The sequence below is a fragment of the Artemia sp. Qi Xiang Cuo genome, chromosome 5 (genome assembly GCF_049724085.1).
Source record: "Artemia sp. Qi Xiang Cuo chromosome 5, ASM4972408v1, whole genome shotgun sequence".
NCBI lineage: Eukaryota > Metazoa > Arthropoda > Branchiopoda > Anostraca > Artemiidae > Artemia > Artemia sp. Qi Xiang Cuo.
In genome coordinates, this window is record NC_142798.1 from 44,776,563 (window position 1) to 44,800,011 (window position 23,449).

Here is a 23,449-nt window from a genome sequence, read left to right on the forward strand (position 1 = left end):
AACTTGAATATTCACGATCAAAGTATAACTTGTCCAATCTTCTATGAAAAATTTGGAACAGAACTTTAAATTCATCTCTTTGAGAAATGTCGGAACTGAATTTAAGAAAATTTAGAATTAAAGTGAAACTTTTTATCTTCATAGAAAATAATCACAATCATAGTATAACTTTTCCTATCTTCTATAGAAAAATTTAGAACTGAACTTTAAATTTTTTATGTCTTGGTGAACTTAAAACTGAAGTGGAAGCTTTTTATTTTCGCTGGAGAAATTAGAATTGAATTGTGTTCTTTGGTAAAATTCAGAAGAGAACTTGAATATTCACGATCAAAGTATAACTTTTCCTATCTTCAATGAAAAATTTGGAACAGAACTTTAAATTTTTTCATCTCTATGTGAAAAGTCGGAACTGAATTTAAGAAAATTTAGAATTAAACTGAAACTTTTTATCTTCACGGAAAATAATCACAATCATAGTATAACTTTTCCTATCTTCTAAGGAAAAATCTATAACAGAACTTTAAATTTTTTATATCTTGGTCAACTTAAAACTGAAGTGCAAGCTCTCTGTTTTCTCTGGAGAGAATAGAACTGAATTATACTCGGTGGTAACATTCAATAGAGAGATTAAAATTTAATCTCTTCTACGAAAAATTTGGAATAGTATTTGAAATTTTTTCTTTTCTTTGAGAAAGATATGATCTGTGGTGTAAAATTTTTATATTATTTTGGAAAAATACAATTGATCAATAATTTATTTCATTTTCATTGAGAAAATTCAGAATTGAAGTTGAACTTTTCTTGTTCCGGGGAAATATTTGGAACAGAACTTTAAATTTATTCATCTCTTTGAGAAAGGTCGGAATGGAATTTAAGAAAATTTTGAATTAAAATGAAACTTTTTATCTTCAAGGAAAATAATCACAATCATAGTATAACTTGTCCTATCTTCTGCGGAAAAATTTAGAAGTGAACTTAAAATTTTTTATGTCTTGGGACTTTTCTTCTTCCGGGAAAATATTTGGAACAGAACTTTAAATTTTTTCATCTCTTTGAGAAAGGTCGGAACTGAATTAAAGATAATTTAGAATTAAAGTGAAACTTTTTATCATCATAGAAAATAATCACAATCATAGTATAACTTTTCCTATCTTCTATGGAAAAATTTAGAACTGAACTTTAAGTTTTTTATGTCTTGGTGAGCTTCAAACTGAAGTGGAAGCTTTTTATTTTCCCTGGAGAAATTAGAATTGAATTGTGTTCTTTGGTAAAATTCAGAAGAGAACTTGAACATTTTTAACTTCTATGAAAAATTTGGAACAGTATTTGTTCATCTCTTTGAGAAAAATCTGAAGTGAAGTGGAAATTTTTATATTATTTTGGGAAAATAGAATTGAGCAATATAGCTTATTTCCTTTTCATTGAGAAAATTCAGAATCGAAGTTGAACTTATCTTCTTCCGGGAAAATATTTGGAACAGAACTTTAAATTTTTTCATCTCTTTGAGAAAGGTCAGAATTAAATTTAAGAAAATTTGGAATTAAAGTGAAACTTTTTATCTTCATGGAAAATAATCACAATCGTAGTATAACTTTTCCTATCTTCTACAGAAAAATTTAGAACTGAACTTTAAATTTTTCATGTATCGGTGAACTTAAAACTGACGTGGAAGCTTTTTATTTTCTCTGGTGAAATTAGAATTGAAATGTGTTCTATAGTAAAATTCAGAAGAGAACATGAACTTTTCTATCTTTTAAGAAAAATTTAGTCTGCTAGTAATATCTTATTCTCTAAAAATTCCTTTTCTTACATCTCTGACCTTTTTAATAAATATTCTGAACATTTGACGTTCTAGCATACCCTAAAAATAATGAACACTTAACAAAGTAATGCATAAGATATTTTTAATGAAATAGTGACATGTAGAATATTAATATAAAAATATGTTAAATACATTATTATACATTATTAGTACACTTGCGCTTCACTTTCCGTCAATTCATTTTTATATTCATCGATGATATTGTCTGCTAATGTCCTTTTTATTCTGCCTGCGATTTCACTGTCTATTGTCACATTATTTTTACATAGATAGCAGTTTTGGCACATTGACAAGATATGATTAGTGACATTAGTGCAGGAGTATGCTTGTCTTCTTCTTGTCCTCTTTAAAATGCTAATACCTGAAAAATGAAACTCAGAGAGGAGAGAAAGTAAATTGGTAACACATTACCTGTGTTACCGTACCTGTGGTACCTGTGTACCTGTGTTACAGGTAACACATTACTTGTTGATACATCCTATCATCATCTTTCCGGTATTAATTACGGTCTTAGACCACACTGGCTATACATGACAAATGAAACGCAGAGAGGAGAGAAAGTAACAAAATGAAAAATAAAATCAAAAAGGGTGAAAAAACGAGGATTTTGTCAGCCAGTGGCGAAACAATGAAGATGAAAATATAAGCAAATATTTCGAAAAGGACCTCCGCCAAGTCGTCCTCAGTGCTAAAAAAAAACGAAAAAAAAACAAAAAAAAACGAAAATCTAACCTTTCGAAGTTTACCTTACAAAGTCTGTTCTGTCTTTGTAAGGTAAACTTCGAAAGGTTAGATTTTCGTTTTTTTGTTGTTTTTTTTCGTTTTTTTTTTAGCACTGAGGACGACTTGGCGGAGGTCCTTGTCGAAATATTTGCTCATATTTTCATCTTTATGGTTTCGCCACTGGCTGACAAAATCCTCGTTTTTTAACCCTTTGTGATTTTATTTTTCATTTTGTTACTTTCTCTCCTCTCTGAGTTTCATTTTTCCGGTATTAGCATTTTAAAGAGGACAAGAAGAAGACAAGCATACTCCTGCACTAATGTCACTAATCATATCTTGTCAATGTGCCAAAACTGCTATCTATGTAAAAATAATGTGACAATAGACAGTGAAATCGCAGGCAGAATAAAAAGGACATTAGCAGACAATATCATCGATGAATATAAAAATGAATTGACGGAAAGTGAAGCGCAAGTGTACTAATAATGTATAATAATGTATTTAACATATTTTTATATTAATATTCTACATGTCACTATTTCATTAAAAATATCTTATGCATTACTTTGTTAAGTGTTCATTATTTTTAGGGTATGCTAGAACGTCAAATGTTCAGAATATCTATTAAAAAGGTCAGAGATGTAAGAAAAGGAATTTTTAGAGAATAAGATATTACTAGCAGATTCAATTTTTCTTAAAAGTTAGAAAAGTTCAAGTTCTCTTCTGAATTTTACTATAGAACACATTTCAATTCTAATTTCACCAGAGAAAATAAAAAGCTTCCACGTCAGTTTTAAGTTCACCGAGACATGAAAAATTTAAAGTTCAGTTCTAAATTTTTCCGTAGAAGACAGGAAAAGTTATACTACGATTGTGATTATTTTCCATGAAGATAAAAAGTTTCACTTTAATTCCAAATTTTCTTAAATTTAATTCTGACCTTTCTCAAAGAGATGAAAAAATTTAAAGTTCTGTTCCAAATATTTTCCCGGAAGAAGATAAGTTCAACTTCGATTCTGAATTTTCTCAATGAAAAGGAAATAAGTTATTGCTCAATTCTATTTTCCCAAAATAATATAAAAATTTCCACTTCACTTCAGATTTTTCTCAAAGAGATGAAAAAATTTAAAATACTGTTCCAAATTTTTCATAGAAGTTAAAAATGTTCAAGTTCTCTTCTGAATTTTACCAAAGAACACAATTCAATTCTAATTTCTCCAGGGAAAATAAAAAGCTTCCACTTCAGTTTGAAGTTCACCAAGACATAAAAAATTTAAAGTTCAGTTCTAAATTTTTCCATAGAAGATAGGAAAAGTTATACTATGATTGTGATTATTTTCTATGAAGATAATAAGTTTCACTTCAATTCTAAATTTTCTTAAATTCAGTTCCGACTTTTCTCAAAGAGATGAAAAAATTTAAAGTTCTGTTCCAAATATTTTCCCGGAAGAAGAAAAGTCCCAAGACATCAAACATTTAAAGTTCACTTCTAAATTTTTCCGTAGAAGATAGGAAAAGTTATACTATGATTGTGATTATTTTCCTTGAAGATAAAAAGTTTCACTTTAATTCAAAATTTTCTTAAATTCAATTCCGACCTTTCTCAAAGAGATGAAAAAATTTAAAGTTCTGTTCCAAATATTTTCCCGGAAGAAGAAAAGTTCAACTTCGATTCTGAATTTTCTCAATGAAAATGAAATAAGTTATTGATCAATTCTATTTTCCCAAAATAATATAAAAAGTTTCCACTTCAATTCAGATTTTTCTCAAAGAGATGAAAAAATTTAAAATACTGTTCCAAATTTTTCATAGAAGATAGAAAAGTTAAAGTTCTCTTCTGAATTTTACCAAAGAACACAATTCAATTCTAATTTCTCCAGAGAAAATAAAAAGCTTCCACTTCAGTTTTAAGTTCACCAAGACATAAAAAATTTAAAGTTCAGTTCTAAATTTTTCCGTAGAAGATAGGAAAAGTTATACTATGATTGAGATTATTTTCCATGAAGATAAAGAGTTTCAGTTTAATTCTAAATTTTCTTAAATTCAGTTCCGACTTTTCACATAGAGATGAAAAAATTTAAAGTTCTGTTCCAAATTTTTCATTGAAGATAGGAAAAGTTATACTTTGATCGTGAATATTACAGTTCTCTTCTGAATTTTACCAAAGAACACAATTCAATTCTAATTTCTCCAGAGAAAATAGAAAGCTTCCACTTCACTTTTAAGTTCACCAAGACATAAAAAATTTTAAGATCAGTTCTAAATTTTTCTATAGAAGATAGGAAAAGTTATACTATGATTGTGATTATTTTCTATGAAGATAAAAAGTTTCACTTTAATTCTAAATTTTCTTAAATTCAGTTCCGACTTTTCTCAAAGAGATGAATTTAATGTTCTGTTCCAAATTTTTCATAGAAGATAGTAAAAGTTATACTTTGATAGGGAATATTCAAGTTCTCTTCTGAATTTTACAAAAGAACACAATTCAATTCTAATTTCTCCAGAGAAAATGAAAAGCTTCCACTTCAGTTTTAAGATCACCAAGACATACAAAATTTAAAGTTCAGTTCTAAATTTTTCCATAGAAGATAGGAAAAGTTATACTATGATTGTGATTATTTTCTATGAAGATAAAAAGTTTCACTTTAATTCTAAATTTTCTTAAATTCAGTTCCGACTTTTCTCAAAGAGATGAAAAAATTTAAAATACTGTTCCAAATTTTTCATAGAAGATAGAAAAGTTCAAGTTCTCTTCTGAATTTTACCAAAGAACATAATTCAATTCTTATTTCTCCAGACAAAATAAAAAGCTTCTACTTCAGTTTTAAGTTCACCAAGACATAAAAATTTAAAGTTCAGTTCTAAATTTTTCCGTAGAAGATAGGAAAAGTTATACTATGATTGTGATTATTTTATATGAAGATAAAAAGTTTCACTTTAATTCTAAATTTTCTTAAATTCAGTTCCGACTTTTCTCAAAGAGATGAAAAATTTTAAGTTTTGTTCTAAATATTATCCCGGAAGAAGAAAAGTTCAACTTCGATTCTGAATTTTCTCAATGATAATGAAATAAATTATTGATCAATTCTATTTCCCCAAAATAATATAAAAAGTTTCCTCTTCGGTTCAGATTTTTCTCAAAGAAATGAAAAAACTTAAAATACTGTTCCAAATTTTTCATAGAAGATAGAAAAGTTCAAGTTCTCTTCTGAATTTCACCAAAGAACACAATTCAATTCTAATTTCTCCAGAGAAAATAAAAAGCTTCCACTTCAGTTTTAAGTTCACCAAGACATAAAAAATTTAAAGTTCAGTTCTAAATTTTTTCCATAGAAGATAGGAAAAGTTATACTATGATTGGGATTATTTTCTATGAAGATAAAAAGTTTCACTTTAATTATGAATTTTCTTAAATTCAATTTTAACTTTTCTTAAAGAGATGAAAAAATTTAATGTTCTGTTCCAATTATTTTCACGGAAGAAGAAAAGTTCAACTTCGATTCTGAATTTTCTGAATGAAAATGAAATAAGTTCTTGATCAATTCTATTTTCCCAAAATAATTAAAAAATTTTCCACTTCAGTTCAGATTTATCTCAAAGAGATGAAGAAATTTAAAATACTATTCCAAATTTTTCATAGAAGATAGAAAAGTTCAAGTTCTCTTCTGAATCTTACCAAAGAACACAATTCAATTCTAATTTCTCCAGAGAAAATAAAAAGCTTCCACTTCAGTTTTAAGTTCACCAAGACATAAAAAATTTAAAGTTCAGTTCTAAATTTTTCCTTAGAAGATAGGAAAAGTTATACTATGATTGAGATTATTTTCCATGAAGATAAAGAGTTTCAGTTTAATTCTAAATTTTCTTAAATTCAGTTCCGACTTTTCACATAGAGATGAAAAAATTTAAAGTTCTGTTCCAAATTTTTCATTGAAGATAGGAAAAGTTATACTTTGATCGTGAATATTCAAGTTCTCTTCTGAATTTTACCAAAGAACACAATTCAATTCTAATTTCTCCAGCGAAAATAAAAAGCTCCCACTTCAGTTTTAAGTTCACCAAGACATAAAAAATTTAAAGTTCAGTTCTAAATTTTTCTATAGAAGATAGGAAAAGTTATACTATGATTGTGATTATTTTCTATGAAGATAAAAAGTTTCACTTTAATTCTAAATTTTCTTAAATTCAGTTCCGACTTTTCTCAAAGAGATGAATTTAAAGTTCTGTTCCAAATTTTTCATAGAAGATTGGAAAAGTTATACTTTGATCGTGAATATTCAAGTTCTCTTCTGAATTTTACCAAAGAACGCAATTCAATTCTAATTTCTCCAGAGAAAATAAAAAGCTTCCACTTCAGTTTTAAGTTCACCAAGACATACAAAATTTAAAGCTCAGTTCTAAATTTTTCCATAGAAGATAGGAAAAGTTATACTATGAATGTGATTATTTTCTATGAAGATAAAAAGTTTCACTTTAATTCTAAATTTTCTTAAATTCAGTTCCGACTTTTCTCAAAGAGATGAAAAAATTTAAAATACTGTTCCAAATTTTTCATAGAAGATAGAAAAGTTCAAGTTCTCTTCTGAATTTTACCAAAGAACATAATTCAATTCTAATTTCTCCAGAGAAAATAAAAAGCTTCCACTTCAGTTTTAAGTTCACCAAGACATAAAAATTTAAAGTTCAGTTCTAAATTTTTCCGTAGAAGATAGGAAAAGTTATACTATGATTGTGATTATTTTATATGAAGATAAAAAGTTTCACTTTAATTCAAAATTTTATTAAATTCAATTCCGACTTTTCTCAAAGAGATGAAAAAACTTAGTTCTGTTCCAAATATTTTCCCAGAAGAAGAAAAGTTCAACTTCGATTCTGAATTTTCTCAATGAAAATTAAATAAGTTATTGATCAATTCTTTTTCCCAAAAATAATATAAAAAGTTTCCACTTCAGTTCAGATTTTTCTCAAAGAGATGAAAAAACTTAAAATACTGTTCCAAATTTTTTATAGAAGATAGAAAAGTTCAAGTTCTCTTCTGAATTTCACCAAAGAACACAATTCAATTCTATTTTCTCCAGAGAAAATAAAAAGCTTCCACTTCAGTTTTAATTTCACCAAGACATAAAAAATTTAAAGTTCAGTTCTAAATTTTTCCATAGAAGATAGGAAAAGTTATACTATGATTGGGATTATTTTCTATGAAGATAAAAAGTTTTACTTTAATTCTAAATTTTTTTAAATTCAGTTCCGACTTTTCTCAAAGAGATGAAAAAATTTAAAGTTCTGTTCCAAATATTTTCCCGGAAGAAGAAAAGTTCAACTTCGATTCTGAATTTTCTCAATGAAAATGAAATAAGTTATTGATCAATTCTATTTTCCCAAAATAATTAAAAAATTTTCCACTTCAGTTCAGATTTTTCTCAAAGAGATGAAGAAATTTAAAATACTATTCCAAATTTTTCATAGAAGATAGAAAAGTTCAAGTTCTCTTCTGAATCTTACCAAAGAACACAATTCAATTCTAATTTCACCAGAGAAAATAAAAAGTTTCCAATTCAGTTTTAAGTTCACCAATACATAAAAAATTTAAAGTTTAGTTCTAAATTTTTCCGTAGAAGATAGGAAAAGTTATACTATGATTGTGATTATTTTCCATGAAGATAAAAAGTTTCACTTTAATTCTAAATTTTCTTAAATTCAGTTCCGACTTTTCACATAGAGATGAAAAAAATTTAAAGTTCTGTTCCAAATTTTTCATAGAAGATAATCACAATCATAGTATAACTTTTCCTATCTTCTACGGAAAAATTTAGAACTGAACTTTAAATTTTGTATGTATTGGTCATCTTAAAACTGAAGTGGAAGCTTTTTATTTTCTCTGGAGAAAATAGAATTGAATTTTGTTCTTGGGTAAAATTCATAATAGAACTTGTATATTCCAAATCGAAGTATAAATTTTTCCATATTCTCTGAAGAATTTGAAGCATAACTTTAAATTTTTTCCTCTCTTTGCTAAAAGTCGGAACTGCATTTAAGAAAATGTAGAATTATACTGAAACTTTTTATTTTCATGGAAAATAATCACACTCATGGTTTAACTTGTTCCATCTTCTACTGAAAAATTTAGAACTGAACTTTAAATTTTTTATGTCTAGGTGAACTTAAAACTGAAGTGGAAGCTTTTTATATTCTCTGGAGAAATTAGAATTGAATTATTTTCTTTGGTAAAATTCAAAAGAGAACTTGAACTTTTCTATCTTCAATGAAAAATTTGGAACAGTATTTTAAATATTTTCATCTCTGAGAAAAATCTAAACTGAAGTGGAAAATTTTTATATTATTTTGGGAAAATAGAATTGATCAATAATTTATTTCATTTTCATTGAGAAAATTCAGAATTGAAGTTGAACTTTTCTTCTTCCGGGAAAATATTTGGAACAGAACTTTAAATTTTTTCATCTCTTTGAGAAAAGTCGGAAGTGAATTTAAGAAAATTTAGAATTAAAGTGAAACTTTTTATCTTCATAGAAAATAATCACAATCATAGCATAACTTTTCCTATCTTCTATGGAAAAATTTAGAAGTGAACTTTAAATTTTATATGTCTTGGTGAACTTAAAACTGAAGTGGAAGCTTTTTATTTTCTCTGGAGAAATAAGAATTGAATTGTGTTCTTTGGTAAAATTCAGAAGAGAACTTTAATATTCACGATCAAAGTATAACTTTTCCAATCTTCTATGAAAAATTTTGAACAGAACTTTAAATTTTTTTCATCTCTATGTGAAAAGACTGAACTGAATTTAAGAAAATTTAGAATTAAAGTGAAACTTTTTATCTTCATGAAAAATAATCACATTCATAGTATAACTTTTCCTATATTCTACGGAAAAATTTAGAACTTAACTTTAAATTTTTTATGTCTTGGTGAACTTAAAAATGAAGTGGAAGCTGTTTATTTTCTCTGGAGAAATTAGAATTGAATTATGTTCTTTGGTAAAATTCAGAAGAGAACTTGAACTTTTCTATCTTCTATGAAAAATTTGGAATAATATTTTAAATTTCTTCACGTCTTTGAGAAAAATCTGAACTGAAGTGGAAAATTTTTATATTATTTTGGGAAAATAGAATTGATCAATAACTTATTTCATTTTCATTGAGAAAATTCAGAATCGAAGTTGAGCTTTTCTTCTTCCGGGAAAATATTTGGAACAGAACTTTAAATTTTTTCATCTCTTTGAGAAAAGTTGGAACTGAATTTAAGAAAATTTGGAAATAAAGTGAAACTTTTTATCTTCATAGAAAATAATCCCAATCATAGTATAACTTTTCCTATCTTCTATGGAAAAACTTAGAACTGAACTTTAAATTTTTTATGTCTTGGTGAACTGAAAACTGAAGTGGAAGCTTTTTATTTTCTCTGGAAAAATTAGAATTGAATTGTGTTCTTTCGTAAAATTCAGAAGAGAACTTGAACTTTTCTATCTTCTATGAAAAATTTGGAACAGTATTTAAAATTTTTTCATCTCTTTGAGAAAAATCTGAACTGAAGTGGAAACTTTTTATATTATTTTGGGGAAATAGAATTGATCAATAGCTTATTTCTTTTTCATTGAGAAAATTCAGAATCGAAGTTGAACTTTTCTTCTTCCGGGAAAATATTTGGAACAGAACTTCTAAATTTTTTCATCTCTTTGAGAAAAGTCGGAACTGAATTTAAGAAAATTTAGAATTAAAGTGAAACTTTTTATCTTCATATAAAATAATCACGATCATAGTATAACTTGTCCTATCTTCTACGGAAAAATTTAGAACTGGACTTTAAATTTGTTATGTCTTGGTGAACTTAAAACTGAAGTGGAAGTTTTTTATTTTCTCTGGATAAATTAGAATTGAATTATGTTCTTTGGTAAAATTCAGAAGAGAACTTGAACTTTTCTATCTTCTATGAAAAATTTGGAACAGTATTTTAAATTTATTCATCTGTTTGAGAAAAATCTGAACTGAAGTGGAAAAGTTTTATATTATTTTGGTAAAATAGAATTGATCAATAACTTATTTCATTTTCATTGAGAAAATTCAGAATCGAAGTTGAACTTTTCTTCTTCCGGGAAAATGTTTGGAACAGAACTTTAAATTTTTTATCTCTTTGAGAAAAGTCGGAACTGAATTTAAGAAAATTTAGAATTAAAGTGAAACTATTTATCTTCATAGAAAATAATCACAATCATAGTATAACTTTTCCTATCTTCTATGGAAAAATTTAGAACTGAACTTTAAATTTGTTATGTCTTGGTGAACTTAAAACTGAAGTGGAAGCTTTTTATTTTCTGTTGAGAAATTAGAATTGAATTGTGTTCTTTGGTAAAATTCAGAAGATAACTTGAATATTCACGATCAAAGTAAAACTTTTCCTATCTTCTATGAAAAATTTGGAACAGAACTTTAAATTTTTTCATCTCTATTTGAAAAGTCGGAACTGAATTTAAGCTTTTTATTTTCTCTGGAGAAATTAGAATTGAATTGTGTTCTTTGGTAAAATTCAGAAGAGAACTTGAATATTCACGATCAAAGTTTAACTTTTCCTATCTTCTATGAAAAATTTGGAACAGAACTTTAAATTTTTTCATCTCTATTTGAAAAGTCGGAACTAAATTTAAGAAAATTTAGAATTAAAGTGAAACTTTTTATCTTCATGGAAAATAATCACAATCATAGTATAACTTTTCATATCTTCTATGGAAAAATTTAGAACTGAACATTAAATTTGTTATGTCTTGGTGAACTTAAAAATGAAGTGTAAGATTTTTAATTTCTATGGAGAAATTAGAATTGAATTATGTTCTTTGGTAAAATTCAGAAGAGAACTTGAACTATTCTATCTTCTATGAAAAATTTGGAACAGTATTTAAAATTTTTTCATCTCTTTGAGAAAAATCTGAATTGAGGTGGAAAATTTTTATATTATTTTGGGAAAATAGAATTGATCAATAACTTATTTCATTTTCATTGAGAAAAATTCAGAATCGAAGTTGAACTTTTCTTCTTCCAGGAAAATATTTGGAACAGAACTTTAAATTTTTTCATCTCTTTGAGAAAGGTCGGAATTGAATTTAAGAAAATTTAGAATTAAAGTGAAACTTTTTATCTTCAAGGAAAATAATCACAATCATAGTATAACTTTTCCTATCTTCTACGGAAAAATTTAGAAGTAAACTTAAAAATTTTTATGTCTTGGGCCTTTTCTTCTTCCGGGAAAATATTTGGAACAGAACTTAAAATTTTTTCTTCTCTTTGATAAAAGTCGTAACTGAATTTAAGAAAATTTAGAATTAAAGTGAAACTTTTTTTATCTTCATAGAAAATAATCACAATCATAGTATAAATTTTCCTATCTTCTAAGGAAAAATTTAGAACTAAACTTTAAATTTTATATGTCTTGGTGAACTTAAAGCTGAAGTGGAAGCTTTTTATTTTCTCTGGTGAAATTAGAATTGAATTATGTTCTTTGGTAAAATTTAGAAGAGAACTTGAACTTTTCTATCTTCTATGAAAAATTTTGAAGAGTATTTTAAATTTTTTCATCTCTTTGAGAAAAATCTGAACTGAAGTGGAAAATTTTTATATTATTTTGGGAAAATAGAATTGATCCAATAACTTATTTCATTTTCATTGAGAAAATTCAGAATCGAAGTTGAACTTTTCTTCTTCCGGGAAAATATTTGGAACAGAACTTAAAATTTTTTCATCTCTTTGAGAAAGGTCGGAATTGAATTTAAGAAAATTTAGAATTAAAGTGAAACTTTTTATCTTAATGGAAAATAATCAGAATCATAGTATAACTTTTCCTATCTTCTACGGAAAAATTTAGAAGTGAACTTTAAATTTTTCATGTATAGGTGAACTCAAAACTGACGTGGAAGCTTTTTATTTTCTCTGGTGAAATTAGAATTGAATTGTGTTCTTTGGTAAAATTCAGAAGAGAACTTGAATTTTTCTATCTTCTATGAAAAATTTGGAACAGTACTTTAAATTATTTCATCTCTTTGAGAAAAATCTGAACTGAAGTGGAAATTTTTATATTATTTTGGGAAAATAGAATTGATCAATAACTTATTTCATTTTCATTGAGAAAATTCAGAATCGAAGTTGAACTTTTCTTCTTCCGGGAAAATATTTGGAACAGAACTTTAAATTTTTTCATCTCTTTGAGAAAGGTCAGAATTAAATTTAAGAAAATTTGGAATTAAATTGAAACTTTTTATCTTCATGGAAAATAATCACAATCATAGTATAACTTTTCCTATCTTCTACGGAAAAATTTAGAAGGGAACTTTAAATTTTTTATGTCTTGGTCAACTTAAAACTGAAGTGGAAGCCTTTTATTTTCTCTGGTGAAATTAGAATTGAAATGTGTTCTATGGTAAAATTCAGAAGAGAACTTGAAATTTTCTATCTTCTATGAAAAATTGAGCCTGCTAGTAGTATCTTTATCTCTAAAAATTCTTGTTCTTACATCTCTGACCTTTTTAATAGGTATTCTGAACGTTTGACGTTCTAGCATACCCTAAAAATAAAGATCACTTAACAAAGTAATGTATAATATATTTTTAATGAAATAATGACATGTAGAATATTAATATAAAAACATGTTAAATACATTATTATACATTATTAGTACACTTGCTTTTCACTTTCCGTCAATTCATCTTTATATTCATTGATGATATTGTCTGCTAATGTCCTTTTTATTCTGCCTGCGATTTCACTGTCTATTGTCACATTATTTTTACATAGATAGCAGTTTTGGCACTAATGACATTAGTGCAGGAGTATGCTTGTCTTCTTCTTGTCCTCTTTAGAAGGCTAATACCAGAAAGAAGATGATAGGATGTATCAATAGGTAATGTGCTACCGTCAACAGAAGCAAGGAGTTGTCCCCGATTATTGACAATTATTTTTAAGTTTGCATTCTCTTTGAGTACTAATTTCTCTGGTAATGTTACTCTCGCATATCCACCGTTACACGATTGAAATTCTTGGGTACTCAAAAGAAATCTAACTTCTCGCTGTCATTACAACACATGCATACATTTCCAATAGTGTTACCACTTGCACTCGTTTCATAGTTCAGGTATTTCTCCTTGTCAGCATTCAACACGACGATGATTTTATCATGTGCACATCCTTTCGTCGAATAATTCATCTTCACTTTTTTACAGATATGAATTATGTGTTTATCCTTCCACAGCATAAAAATTAATTTTTTAATACATGCAATAAACTAGGTAGCGTCGATAACCTGCCATATAGCACCAGTAGGAAAGCCGCGTCGTGTCTATGAGCAAGCATAGAGTGCGATTGGTACAGCAACAAGCAGATTTCATGTAATTTTAAGATAATTAAAAAAGTTAAAAAAATACCATGTTAAAAAATTCAAAAATTATTTTAAAAAATGGGGGGAGGGGGGCTTTGGGGTCCCGGGGGTCTTTGGGGGCTCGGGGGCATTAGGGGGACCGGGAGCCTTTGGGGGCCCGGGGTTTCTTTTGGGGTTGGGGTAGGGGGGTCGGGGGCCTTTGGGGTTGGGGTAGGGGGGTTGTTGGGGTAGGGGACCTCACAACACTGTTCAAATGGAACTTGTGTATTAAAACGACCACTGAGTTTCATCCTCAAATTATCTTCTAGATCATCTTCTAAAATCATCTTCTAAAATACCTCAAACGGTTCTGCTTAAATCATCTTCTAAAATGTCTCAAAACGGTTTCGCCCAAATAATCCCTAAACGTAATTTACGCGTGTTCCTTTTATTTTGGCATTCCCTGCGCTGTTACATTTGTAATTCCTAAGAAATGCTTTCCCGCGTTAATCTCTTCATCTCTAAGATCAAAACATTCTCCCCGCCGTTAATACACATGTGCAAACTTCGCCCAGAGACATTTCTCCTGGACAAACACCAACAAATCAATCGACCTTGACATCATCCATCAGACATTAATAAACTTCGCCCGGAGAAAATTCTCCTGGACGAAAACCAACATATCAATCGGCCTGGACGAACACGAACAAATCAATTGACCTTGAAAGCTCATGTGCAAACTTCTTCCGGAGACAATTCCCCTGGATGAACACCAACAATCAAGTTCTTGGAAATTCTCTCCCCTAGATCAATACATTCCCCTAGCGATTATGTAAATCACACCTCGTGTCATTACACTTGGCCAAACAACAACAACAACAAATCAATCAACCTTGACCTCATTAGACTAGATCGATAATTCTTGAATAAATTATGTGTAATCAGGATTCCCCTCGATTATGCAAATCGATTTCTCAGAAATCTGTCCCCCTTCATAAATCAATAACATTGTCTATGTAGATAGGTACCGTTAAACTAAATTGTAGATGGCAGCAGGGGTGACTCGTGGGAGCAATAGGGGTCTTTCTACTTACTGCTACTACTGCTATTGCTACAAAAGCTAAGACTGCTAGTATTAACTGTACTCCTACTGCTACTACTATATTTACTGATGCTACTACTACAACTAATAAACCTAAAGGTGTTAAGGCGAAAATTTTGGGCAATATTGTAACTGTATTGAAATAAATCAAAATATACTATGTCCCTATATGTTATCAAGAAGACGTATTTGCAATTCTTCAGGACCGGTTGATGGTATGAAGTTGAAAATTTCATCGTGTGTTGACGGGGATGTTGAAAAAAGATGGTATTTGCATACTGCTACTAATGCTACAACAACTATTGTTACGCATAATTACTGAACCTTTGAACAATGCTGAAAGAATTGATGTCTCAAAACTTTGTCTGGTTTTTTGTTATGGGAAAAAATGGGCTGGGGGGGCTATTTTTCTCTCAAATCACTTTGACTCTTAAAAAGGGCACTATAACTTCCAATTTAATATCAAATGAGACCCATCTGAATTTAATGCAACCACCCATTCCATTAAAACTTTATATGCCCCGGGGCATAATTGAAAGCCCTTGCCCAGGGCTCTGGGAGGTTTTGCCGACCCTGGAAGCATTGTTATATGTTCTTTGGACTATTTTAAACAAAATTACGAACGCACAATTTCAAACAGATGCATTTGGTGAAAAGAGGGGTAGTTTGGCGGGTTGGTACTTGACCTCCATCACTATTGTGTCTTAAAAGGGAACTAAAACTTCCAATTTCATCCAAATGAGCCACCTCTAAAGCTTATACAACCATCCCCTCCATAAGAACCTTAAGTGCCCCAGGGGCATAACTTACAACCCTCGTCCTGAAGTTCTGGTGGTTTGTATCAACCTCAATAGCCTTGTTAGATGATATTTGGACTATCATAGGCAGCGCGCTAGCGCTGCCTAAATAAAGAACGGTGTGGGCACAATGTGTTTTTTCTCCACCCGGGCACTTCGTATCGAAGGAGTTGTCGTAGAAACTTCGAAAAGGGCTCATTCTATTGGAAATTGGAGTGGCTAGTGCCCTTTTAATAGTCGTAAGTGATTGGAGGGCAACTAGCCCCCCCCCCCACACCCATCATTCCCCCAAATACATCTAATCAAAATTTTGAGATAGCCATTTTGTTCAGCGTAGTTGATTTCCAGAGAGAAAATATCTTTTTGAGGAGGACACTCCCCCACAACCCACGGGGCAAGGGTTTTAAGTTATGCCCTGAGGGCCTATAAGGTTTTTTATAGATAACGTTGTCGTAGAGACTTTAAAACAGGCTCATTCGATTGGAAATTCGAAGGGATAATTCCCTTTTTAATATTCGAAAGTCAGAGAAGGGCAACTAGCCCCCCCCCCACGCCCATCCGTCCCCCCAACACATCCCATCAAAATTTTGATAGAGCCATTTTGTTAAGCGTAGATGATTTCCAGATAGAAAATATGTTTTTGAGGAGGACACTCCCCCACAACCCTCGGGGCAAGGGTTTTAAGTTATGCCTTGGGGGCATATAAGGTTTTTATAGAAGGCGTTGTCGTAAAAACTTCAAAAAAGGCTCATTCGATTGGAAATTCAAAGGGCTTTTGCGCGTTTTAATAGTCAAAAGTGATTGGAGGGCAACTAGCCCCCCCCCCCCCGCGCCCATCACTCCCCCAAACACATCCAATCAAAATTTTGAGATTGCCATTTTGTCCCGCGTAGTTGATTTCCAGATAGACAATATGTTTTTGAGGAGGACACTTCCCTACAACCCTCGGGCCAAGAGTTTTAAGTTATGCCCTGGGGGTATATAAGGTTTTTATAGAAGGCGTTGTCGTAGAATCTTCAAGAAAGGCTCATTTGATTGGATATTCAAAGGGCTAGTACCCTTTTCTAATAGTCGAAAGTGATTGGAGGGTAACTAGCCCCCCCCACGCCCATCAATCCTCCGAACACATCCAATCAGACTTTTGAGATAGCCATTTTGTTCAGCGTACTTGATTTCCAAATAGAAAATATGTTTTCGAGGAGGACACTCCCCCACAACCCTCAGGGCAAGGGTTTTAAGTTTACCTTGGGGGCATATAAGGTTTTTATAGAAGGCATTGTCGTAGAAACCTCAAAACAGGCTCATTCGATTAGAAATTCAAAGGGGCTAGTACCCTTTTTAATAGTCGAAAATTGTTGGAGGGCAACTAGCCCCCCCCCCCCCGCCCATCATTCCTCCAAACACATCCAAACAAAATTTTTAGATAGCGTTTCGTTCAGCGTAGTTGATTTCCAGATAGAAAATATGTTTTTGATAAGGACACTCCCCCACAACCCTCAGGGCAAGGGTTTTAAGTTATGCCCTGGGGGCATATGAAGTTTTTAAATGCGTTGTCGTAGAAACTTCAAAACAGGCTCATTCGATTGGAAATTCAAAGCGCTAGTACCCTTTTTAAAAGTCGAAAGTGATTGAAGGTCAACTAGCCCCCTCCCCCACGCCCATCAAAACTACCACAAATCAGCATTGATAAATAAATGAAACCGAAAACGAACAGAAATTACAATAATTAACCGAGTCAAACTCAAAACGAGCAGAAATTAACATAAGTTGGGCGCAAAACCCCTATGCCTTCCCAAGGCCAGAACAAAATTTGAAATTACTGAAAAAATACAAATGAATGTGCATTGTCAGTTTAATATACATATACTGATATTTAGTAATCAAAATGTTAATATTATTTGATTTATTAAAGTTATAAAAGTAAAAACATTTATATTTTTTCAGGAAAGTGCAAATTTTGTTCTGCTACGTGTATTACAGTCTAAAATTAAAATCACGGGTTCCTTCCTCTTGCTATTCTTCTCATGATAGATTTACCGTTCTGCGTTTCGATTTCAGGCTTTGGAGATCATTACACCTGTAGAGGCAGCTGGCAATTTCTTACCTGATTATCTACTTTACCGAGCTCAGCTGTCTCAAGAACACCTTTCATATATACAGACTCTATTGCCAAACCAAACTTTTGATATTATTCACTGAAAGACTTTCTGGTAAGTAGATTATAGCATTTACGATTTTTTCTATAGCAGAGTTGGCACTTTTGCTAAGCAATCTGGCTACATTTTAGCAATACTAATGCCAGCTAACAAACATAGTGCTAATAAAAATTCAATCAACTTTGACTGTCGATTTTCATTCATATCACTTAACGAAATAGGCTGCCATCTAGCGAGCCTTTGCACCACTATTTGCTTTAATATTCAAAGTATTTTCAAATCAGTAAAGTCCAATTCAGACCAATGGCTAGCTAGACATCAATGTCTAGTTATAATCATTTTCTACCAATCACAATTTGTTTTCACTTTTACAAGTATTCCTGATTGGTTAGTAGTGATGGTGGTTGGAAATTGAGGTCCAGTTAAGTTGGAAGTTGACTTTGAATTAGTAAAGAACAACTAAAAAATCGTTTTATTTGACCTCTGTATGGTAAATTGCTTCGTTGGTTTATATGTCTGTTCACTATCCATTTCTAAAAGAATGGATTAATTGGGTTGAAACCTGTAGCCCCTTTTTGGCAGACGATAACGAGAGTGATGTTAAATCTGTTAGAGATCGTGCTTCCACTTTTAATTTTAACGGATAACGAAACTTCGTTTTCAGGAAGTGAATGGAATTTCCGTAAAAATAAATAAATAAAAATAAAAACTAAGATGAAAAAATCGGAGTTTTCTGAGTGAAGGGTGTCGAAAGTGCGATTAGATGAGAATGAGCAATGCAAACCTAACTTTTCACTTAGTTCCTGACAATATTTGCCAAATGCTAAGATAATCATAAGGTATTGTCTTGAACTTACTTGCACACAGTGAGGAAAATATTTCACTCTCCTAAAATTTGTAAATTTGCAACAACAACAAAGATTAACAGTTGTCAGAAAACATTTCAGTTGGTTTCAGACAATATCTGCCAAATACTAGAATAACCATAAGATATTGTCTGGGACTTACCTGCAAACAGTGAGGAAAAGATTTCACTCTCCTAAAATTTGTAAACTTGAAACAACAACAAAGATTAACATTTCTCAGAAAACATTTAGTTGGTTTCTGACAATCTGCCAAATACTAGAATAACCATAAGATATTGTCTGGAACTTACCTGCACACAGTGAGGAAAAGAGTTCACTCTCCTAAAATTTGTAAACTTGCAACAATAACAAAGATCAAAATTTGTCAGGAAACATTTCACTTAGTTTCTAACAATATTTGCCAAATACTTGGATAATAAGATATTGTCTGGGACTTACCTGCACACAGTGAGGAAAAGATTTCTCTCTCCTAAAATGTGCGAACTTGCAACAACAACAAAGATTAACATTTGTCAGAAAACTTTTCAGTTGGTTTCGGACAATATTTACCAAATACTAGACTAACCATAAGATATTGTCTGGGACTTACCTGCACACAGCGAGGAAAAGATCTCTCTCTTTCCTAAAGTTTGCGAACTTGCAACAACAACAAAGATTAACATTTGTCAGAAAACGTTTCAGTTGGTTTTGGACAATATTTACCAAATAGTAGACTAACCATAAGATATTGTCTGGGACTTACCTGCACACAGCGAGGAAAAGATTTCTCTCTGCTAAAATTTGTAAACTTGCAACAACAGCAAAGACTAACTTTTGTCAGGAAACATTTCACTTAGTTTCTGACAATATTTGGCAAATACTTGGATAGCCATAAGATATTGCCTGGGACTTACCTGCACACAGTGAGGAAAAGATTTCTCTCTCCTAAAATGTGCGAACTTGCAACAACAACAAAGATTAACATTTGTCAGAAAACTTTTCAGTTGGTTTCGGACAATATTTACCAAATACTAGACTAATCACAAGATATTGTCTGGGACTTACCTGCACACAGCGAGGAAAAGATCTCTCTCTCCTAAAATGTGCGAACTTGCAACAACAACAAAGATTAACATTTGTCAGAAAACTTTTCAGTTGGTTTCGGACAATATTTATCAAATACTTGACTAACCATAAGATATTGTCTGGGACTTACCTGCACACAGTGAGGAAAAGATTTCTCTCTCCTAAAATGTGCGAACTTGCAACAACAACAAAGATTAACATTTGTCAGAAAACTTTTCAGTTGGTTTCGGACAATATTTACCAAATACTAGACTAACCACAAGATATTGTCTGGGACTTACCTGCACACAGCGAGGAAAAGATTTCTCTCTTTCCTAAAATTTACGAACTTGCAACAACAACAAAGATTAACATTTGTTAGAAAACTTTTCAGTTGGTTTCGGACAATATTTACCAAATACTAGACTAACCATAAGATATTGCCTGGGACTTACCTGCACACAGTGAGGAAAAGATTTCTCTCTCCTAAAATGTGCGAACTTGCAACAACAACAAAGATTAACATTTGTCAGTAATCTTTTCAGTTGGTTTCGGACAATATTTACCAAATACTAGACTAACCACAAGATATTGTCTGGGACTTACCTGCACACAGCGAGGAAAAGATTTCTCTCTACTAAAATGTGAGAACTTGCAACAACAACAAAGATTAACATTTGTCAGAAAACTTTTCAGTTGGTTTCGGACAATATTTGCCAAATACTAGGATAACCTTAAGATATTGTCTGGGACTTACCTGCACACAGCGAGGAAAAGATTTCTTTCTTCTAAAATTTTTAACTTGCAACAGCAACAAAGACTAACATTTTTCAGAAAACATTTCAGTTGGTTTCGGACAATATTTGCCAAATACTGTGATAACCATAAGATATTGTCTGGGACTTACCTGCACACAGCGAGGAAAATATCTCTCTCTTTCCTAAAATTTGCGAACTTGCAACAACAACAAAGATTAACATTTGTCAGAAAACATTACAGTTGGTTTCGGACAATATTTGCCAAATACTAGGATAACCTTAAGATATTGTCTGGAACTTACCTGCACACAGTGAGGAAAAGATTTTAACCTCCTAAAATTTGTAAACTTGCAACAACAACAAAGAATAACATTCGTCAGAAAACACTTCAGTTGGTTTCTGACAATGTTGCTAAATACTAGGATAACCATAAGATATAGCCTGGAATTTACCTACTCACAGCGAGGAAAATATTTCTCTCCTAAAATTTGTAAACTTGCAACAACAACAAAGATTAACATTTGTCAGAAAACTTTTCAGTTGGTTTCGGACAATATTTACCAAATACTAGACTAACCATAAGATATTGCCTGGGACTTACCTGCACACAGTGAGGAAAATATTTCTCTCTCCTAAAATGTGCGAACTTGCAACAACAACAAAGATTAACATTTGTCAGAAAACTTTTGAGTTGGTTTCGGACAATATTTACCAAATACTAGACTAACCATAAGATATTGTCTGGGACTTACCTGCACCCAGCGAGGAAAAGATTTCTCTCTCCTAAAATGTGCGAACTTGCAACAACAACAAAGATTAACATTTGTCAGAAAACTTTTCAGTTGGTTTCGGACAATATTTACCAAATACTAGACTAACCATAAGATATTGCCTGGGACTTACCTGCACACAGTGAGGAAAAGATTTCTCTCTCCTAAAATGTGCGAACTTGCAACAACAACAAAGATTAACATTTGTCAGAAAACTTTTCAGTTGGTTTCGGACAATATTTACAAAATACTAGACTAACCATAAGATATTGTCTGGGACTTACCTGCACACAGCGAGGAAAAGATTTATTTCTTCTAAAATTTTTAACTTGCAACAACAACAAAGACTAACATTTTTCAGAAAACATTTCAGTTGGTTTCGGACAATATTTGCCAAATACTGTGATAACCATAAGATATTGTCTGGGACTTACCTGCACACAGCGAGGAAAAGATTTCTTTCTTCTAAAATTTTTAACTTGCAACAACAACAAAGACTAACATTTTTCAGAAAACATTTCAGTTGGTTTCGGACAATATTTGCCAAATACTTTGATAACCATAAGATATTTTCTGGGACTTACCTGCACACAGCGAGGAAAAGACTTCTTTCTTTAAAAATTTTTAACTTGCAACAACAACAAAGACTAACATTTTTCAGAAAACATTTCAGTTGGTTTCGGACAATATTTGCCAAATACTGTGATAACCATAAGATATTGTCTGGGACTTACCTGCACACAGCGAGGAAAAGATCTCTCTCTTTCCTAAAGTTTGCGAACTTGCAACAACAACAAAGATTAACATTTGTCAGAAAACATTACAGTTGGTTTCGGACAATATTTGCCAAATACTAGGATAACCTTAAGATATTGTCTGGAACTTACCTGCAAACAGTGAGGAAAAGATTTTACCCTCCTAAAATTTGTAAACTTGCAACAACAACAAAGAATAACATTCGTCAGAAAACACTTCAGTTGGTTTCTGACAATGTTGCTAAATACTAGGATAACCATAAGATATAGCCTGGAATTTACCTGCTCACAGCGAGGAAAATATTTCTCTCCTAAAATTTGTAAACTTGCAACAACAACAAAGATTAAGATTTGTCAGAAAACTTTTCAGTTGGTTTCGGACAATATTTACCAAATACTAGACTAACCATAAGATATTGCCTGGGACTTACCTGCACACAGTGAGGAAAATATTTCTCTCTCCTAAAATATGCGAACTTACAACAACAACAAAGATTAACATTTGTCAGAAAACTTTTCAGTTGGTTTCGGACAATATTTACCAAATACTAGACTAACCATAAGATATTGTCTGGGACTTACCTGCACACAGCGAGGAAAAGATTTCTCTCTCCTAAAATGTGCGAACTTGCAACAACAACAAAGATTAACATTTGTCAGAAAACTTTTCAGTTGGTTTCGGACAATATTTACCAAATACTAGACTAACCATAAGATATTGCCTGGGACTTACCTGCACACAGTGAGGAAAAGATTTCTCTCTTCTAAAATGTGCGAACTTGCAACAACAACAAAGATTAACATTTGTCAGAAAACTTTTCAGTTGGTTTCGGACAATATTTACCAAATACTAGACTAACCATAAGATATTGTCTGGGACTTACCTGCACACAGCGAGGAAAAGATTTCTTTCTTCTAAAATTTTTAACTTGCAACAGCAACAAAGACTAACATTTTTCAGAAAACATTTCAGTTGGTTTCGGACAATATTTGCCAAATACTGTGATAACCATAAGATATTGTCTGGGACTTACCTGCACACAGCGAGGAAAATATTTCTTTCTTGTAAAATTTTTAACTTGCAACAACAACAAAGACTAACATTTTTCAGAAAACATTTCAGTTGGTTTCGGACAATATTTGCCAAATACTGTGATAACTATAAGATATTTTCTGGGACTTACCTGCACACAGCGAGGAAAAGACTTCTTTCTTTAAAAATTTTTAACTTGCAACAACAACAAAGACTAACATTTTTCAGAAAACATTTCAGTTGGTTTCGGACAATATTTGCCAAATACTG

General features: G+C 31.1%; 1 protein-coding gene across 1 annotated transcript in view; it reads left to right on the forward strand.

The window, feature by feature from the left end:
- Orc4 (origin recognition complex subunit 4) overlaps positions 1 to 23,449 on the forward strand; it is a 365,469-nt gene that overhangs the window by 287,342 nt on the left and 54,678 nt on the right. The window contains exon 9 of the mRNA XM_089088865.1: positions 17,856 to 18,007. Coding sequence (XP_088944991.1) covers positions 17,856 to 17,996 — 141 coding nt within the window. The 3' untranslated portion in view covers positions 17,997 to 18,007. The remainder of the gene's footprint in view (positions 1 to 17,855; positions 18,008 to 23,449) is intronic.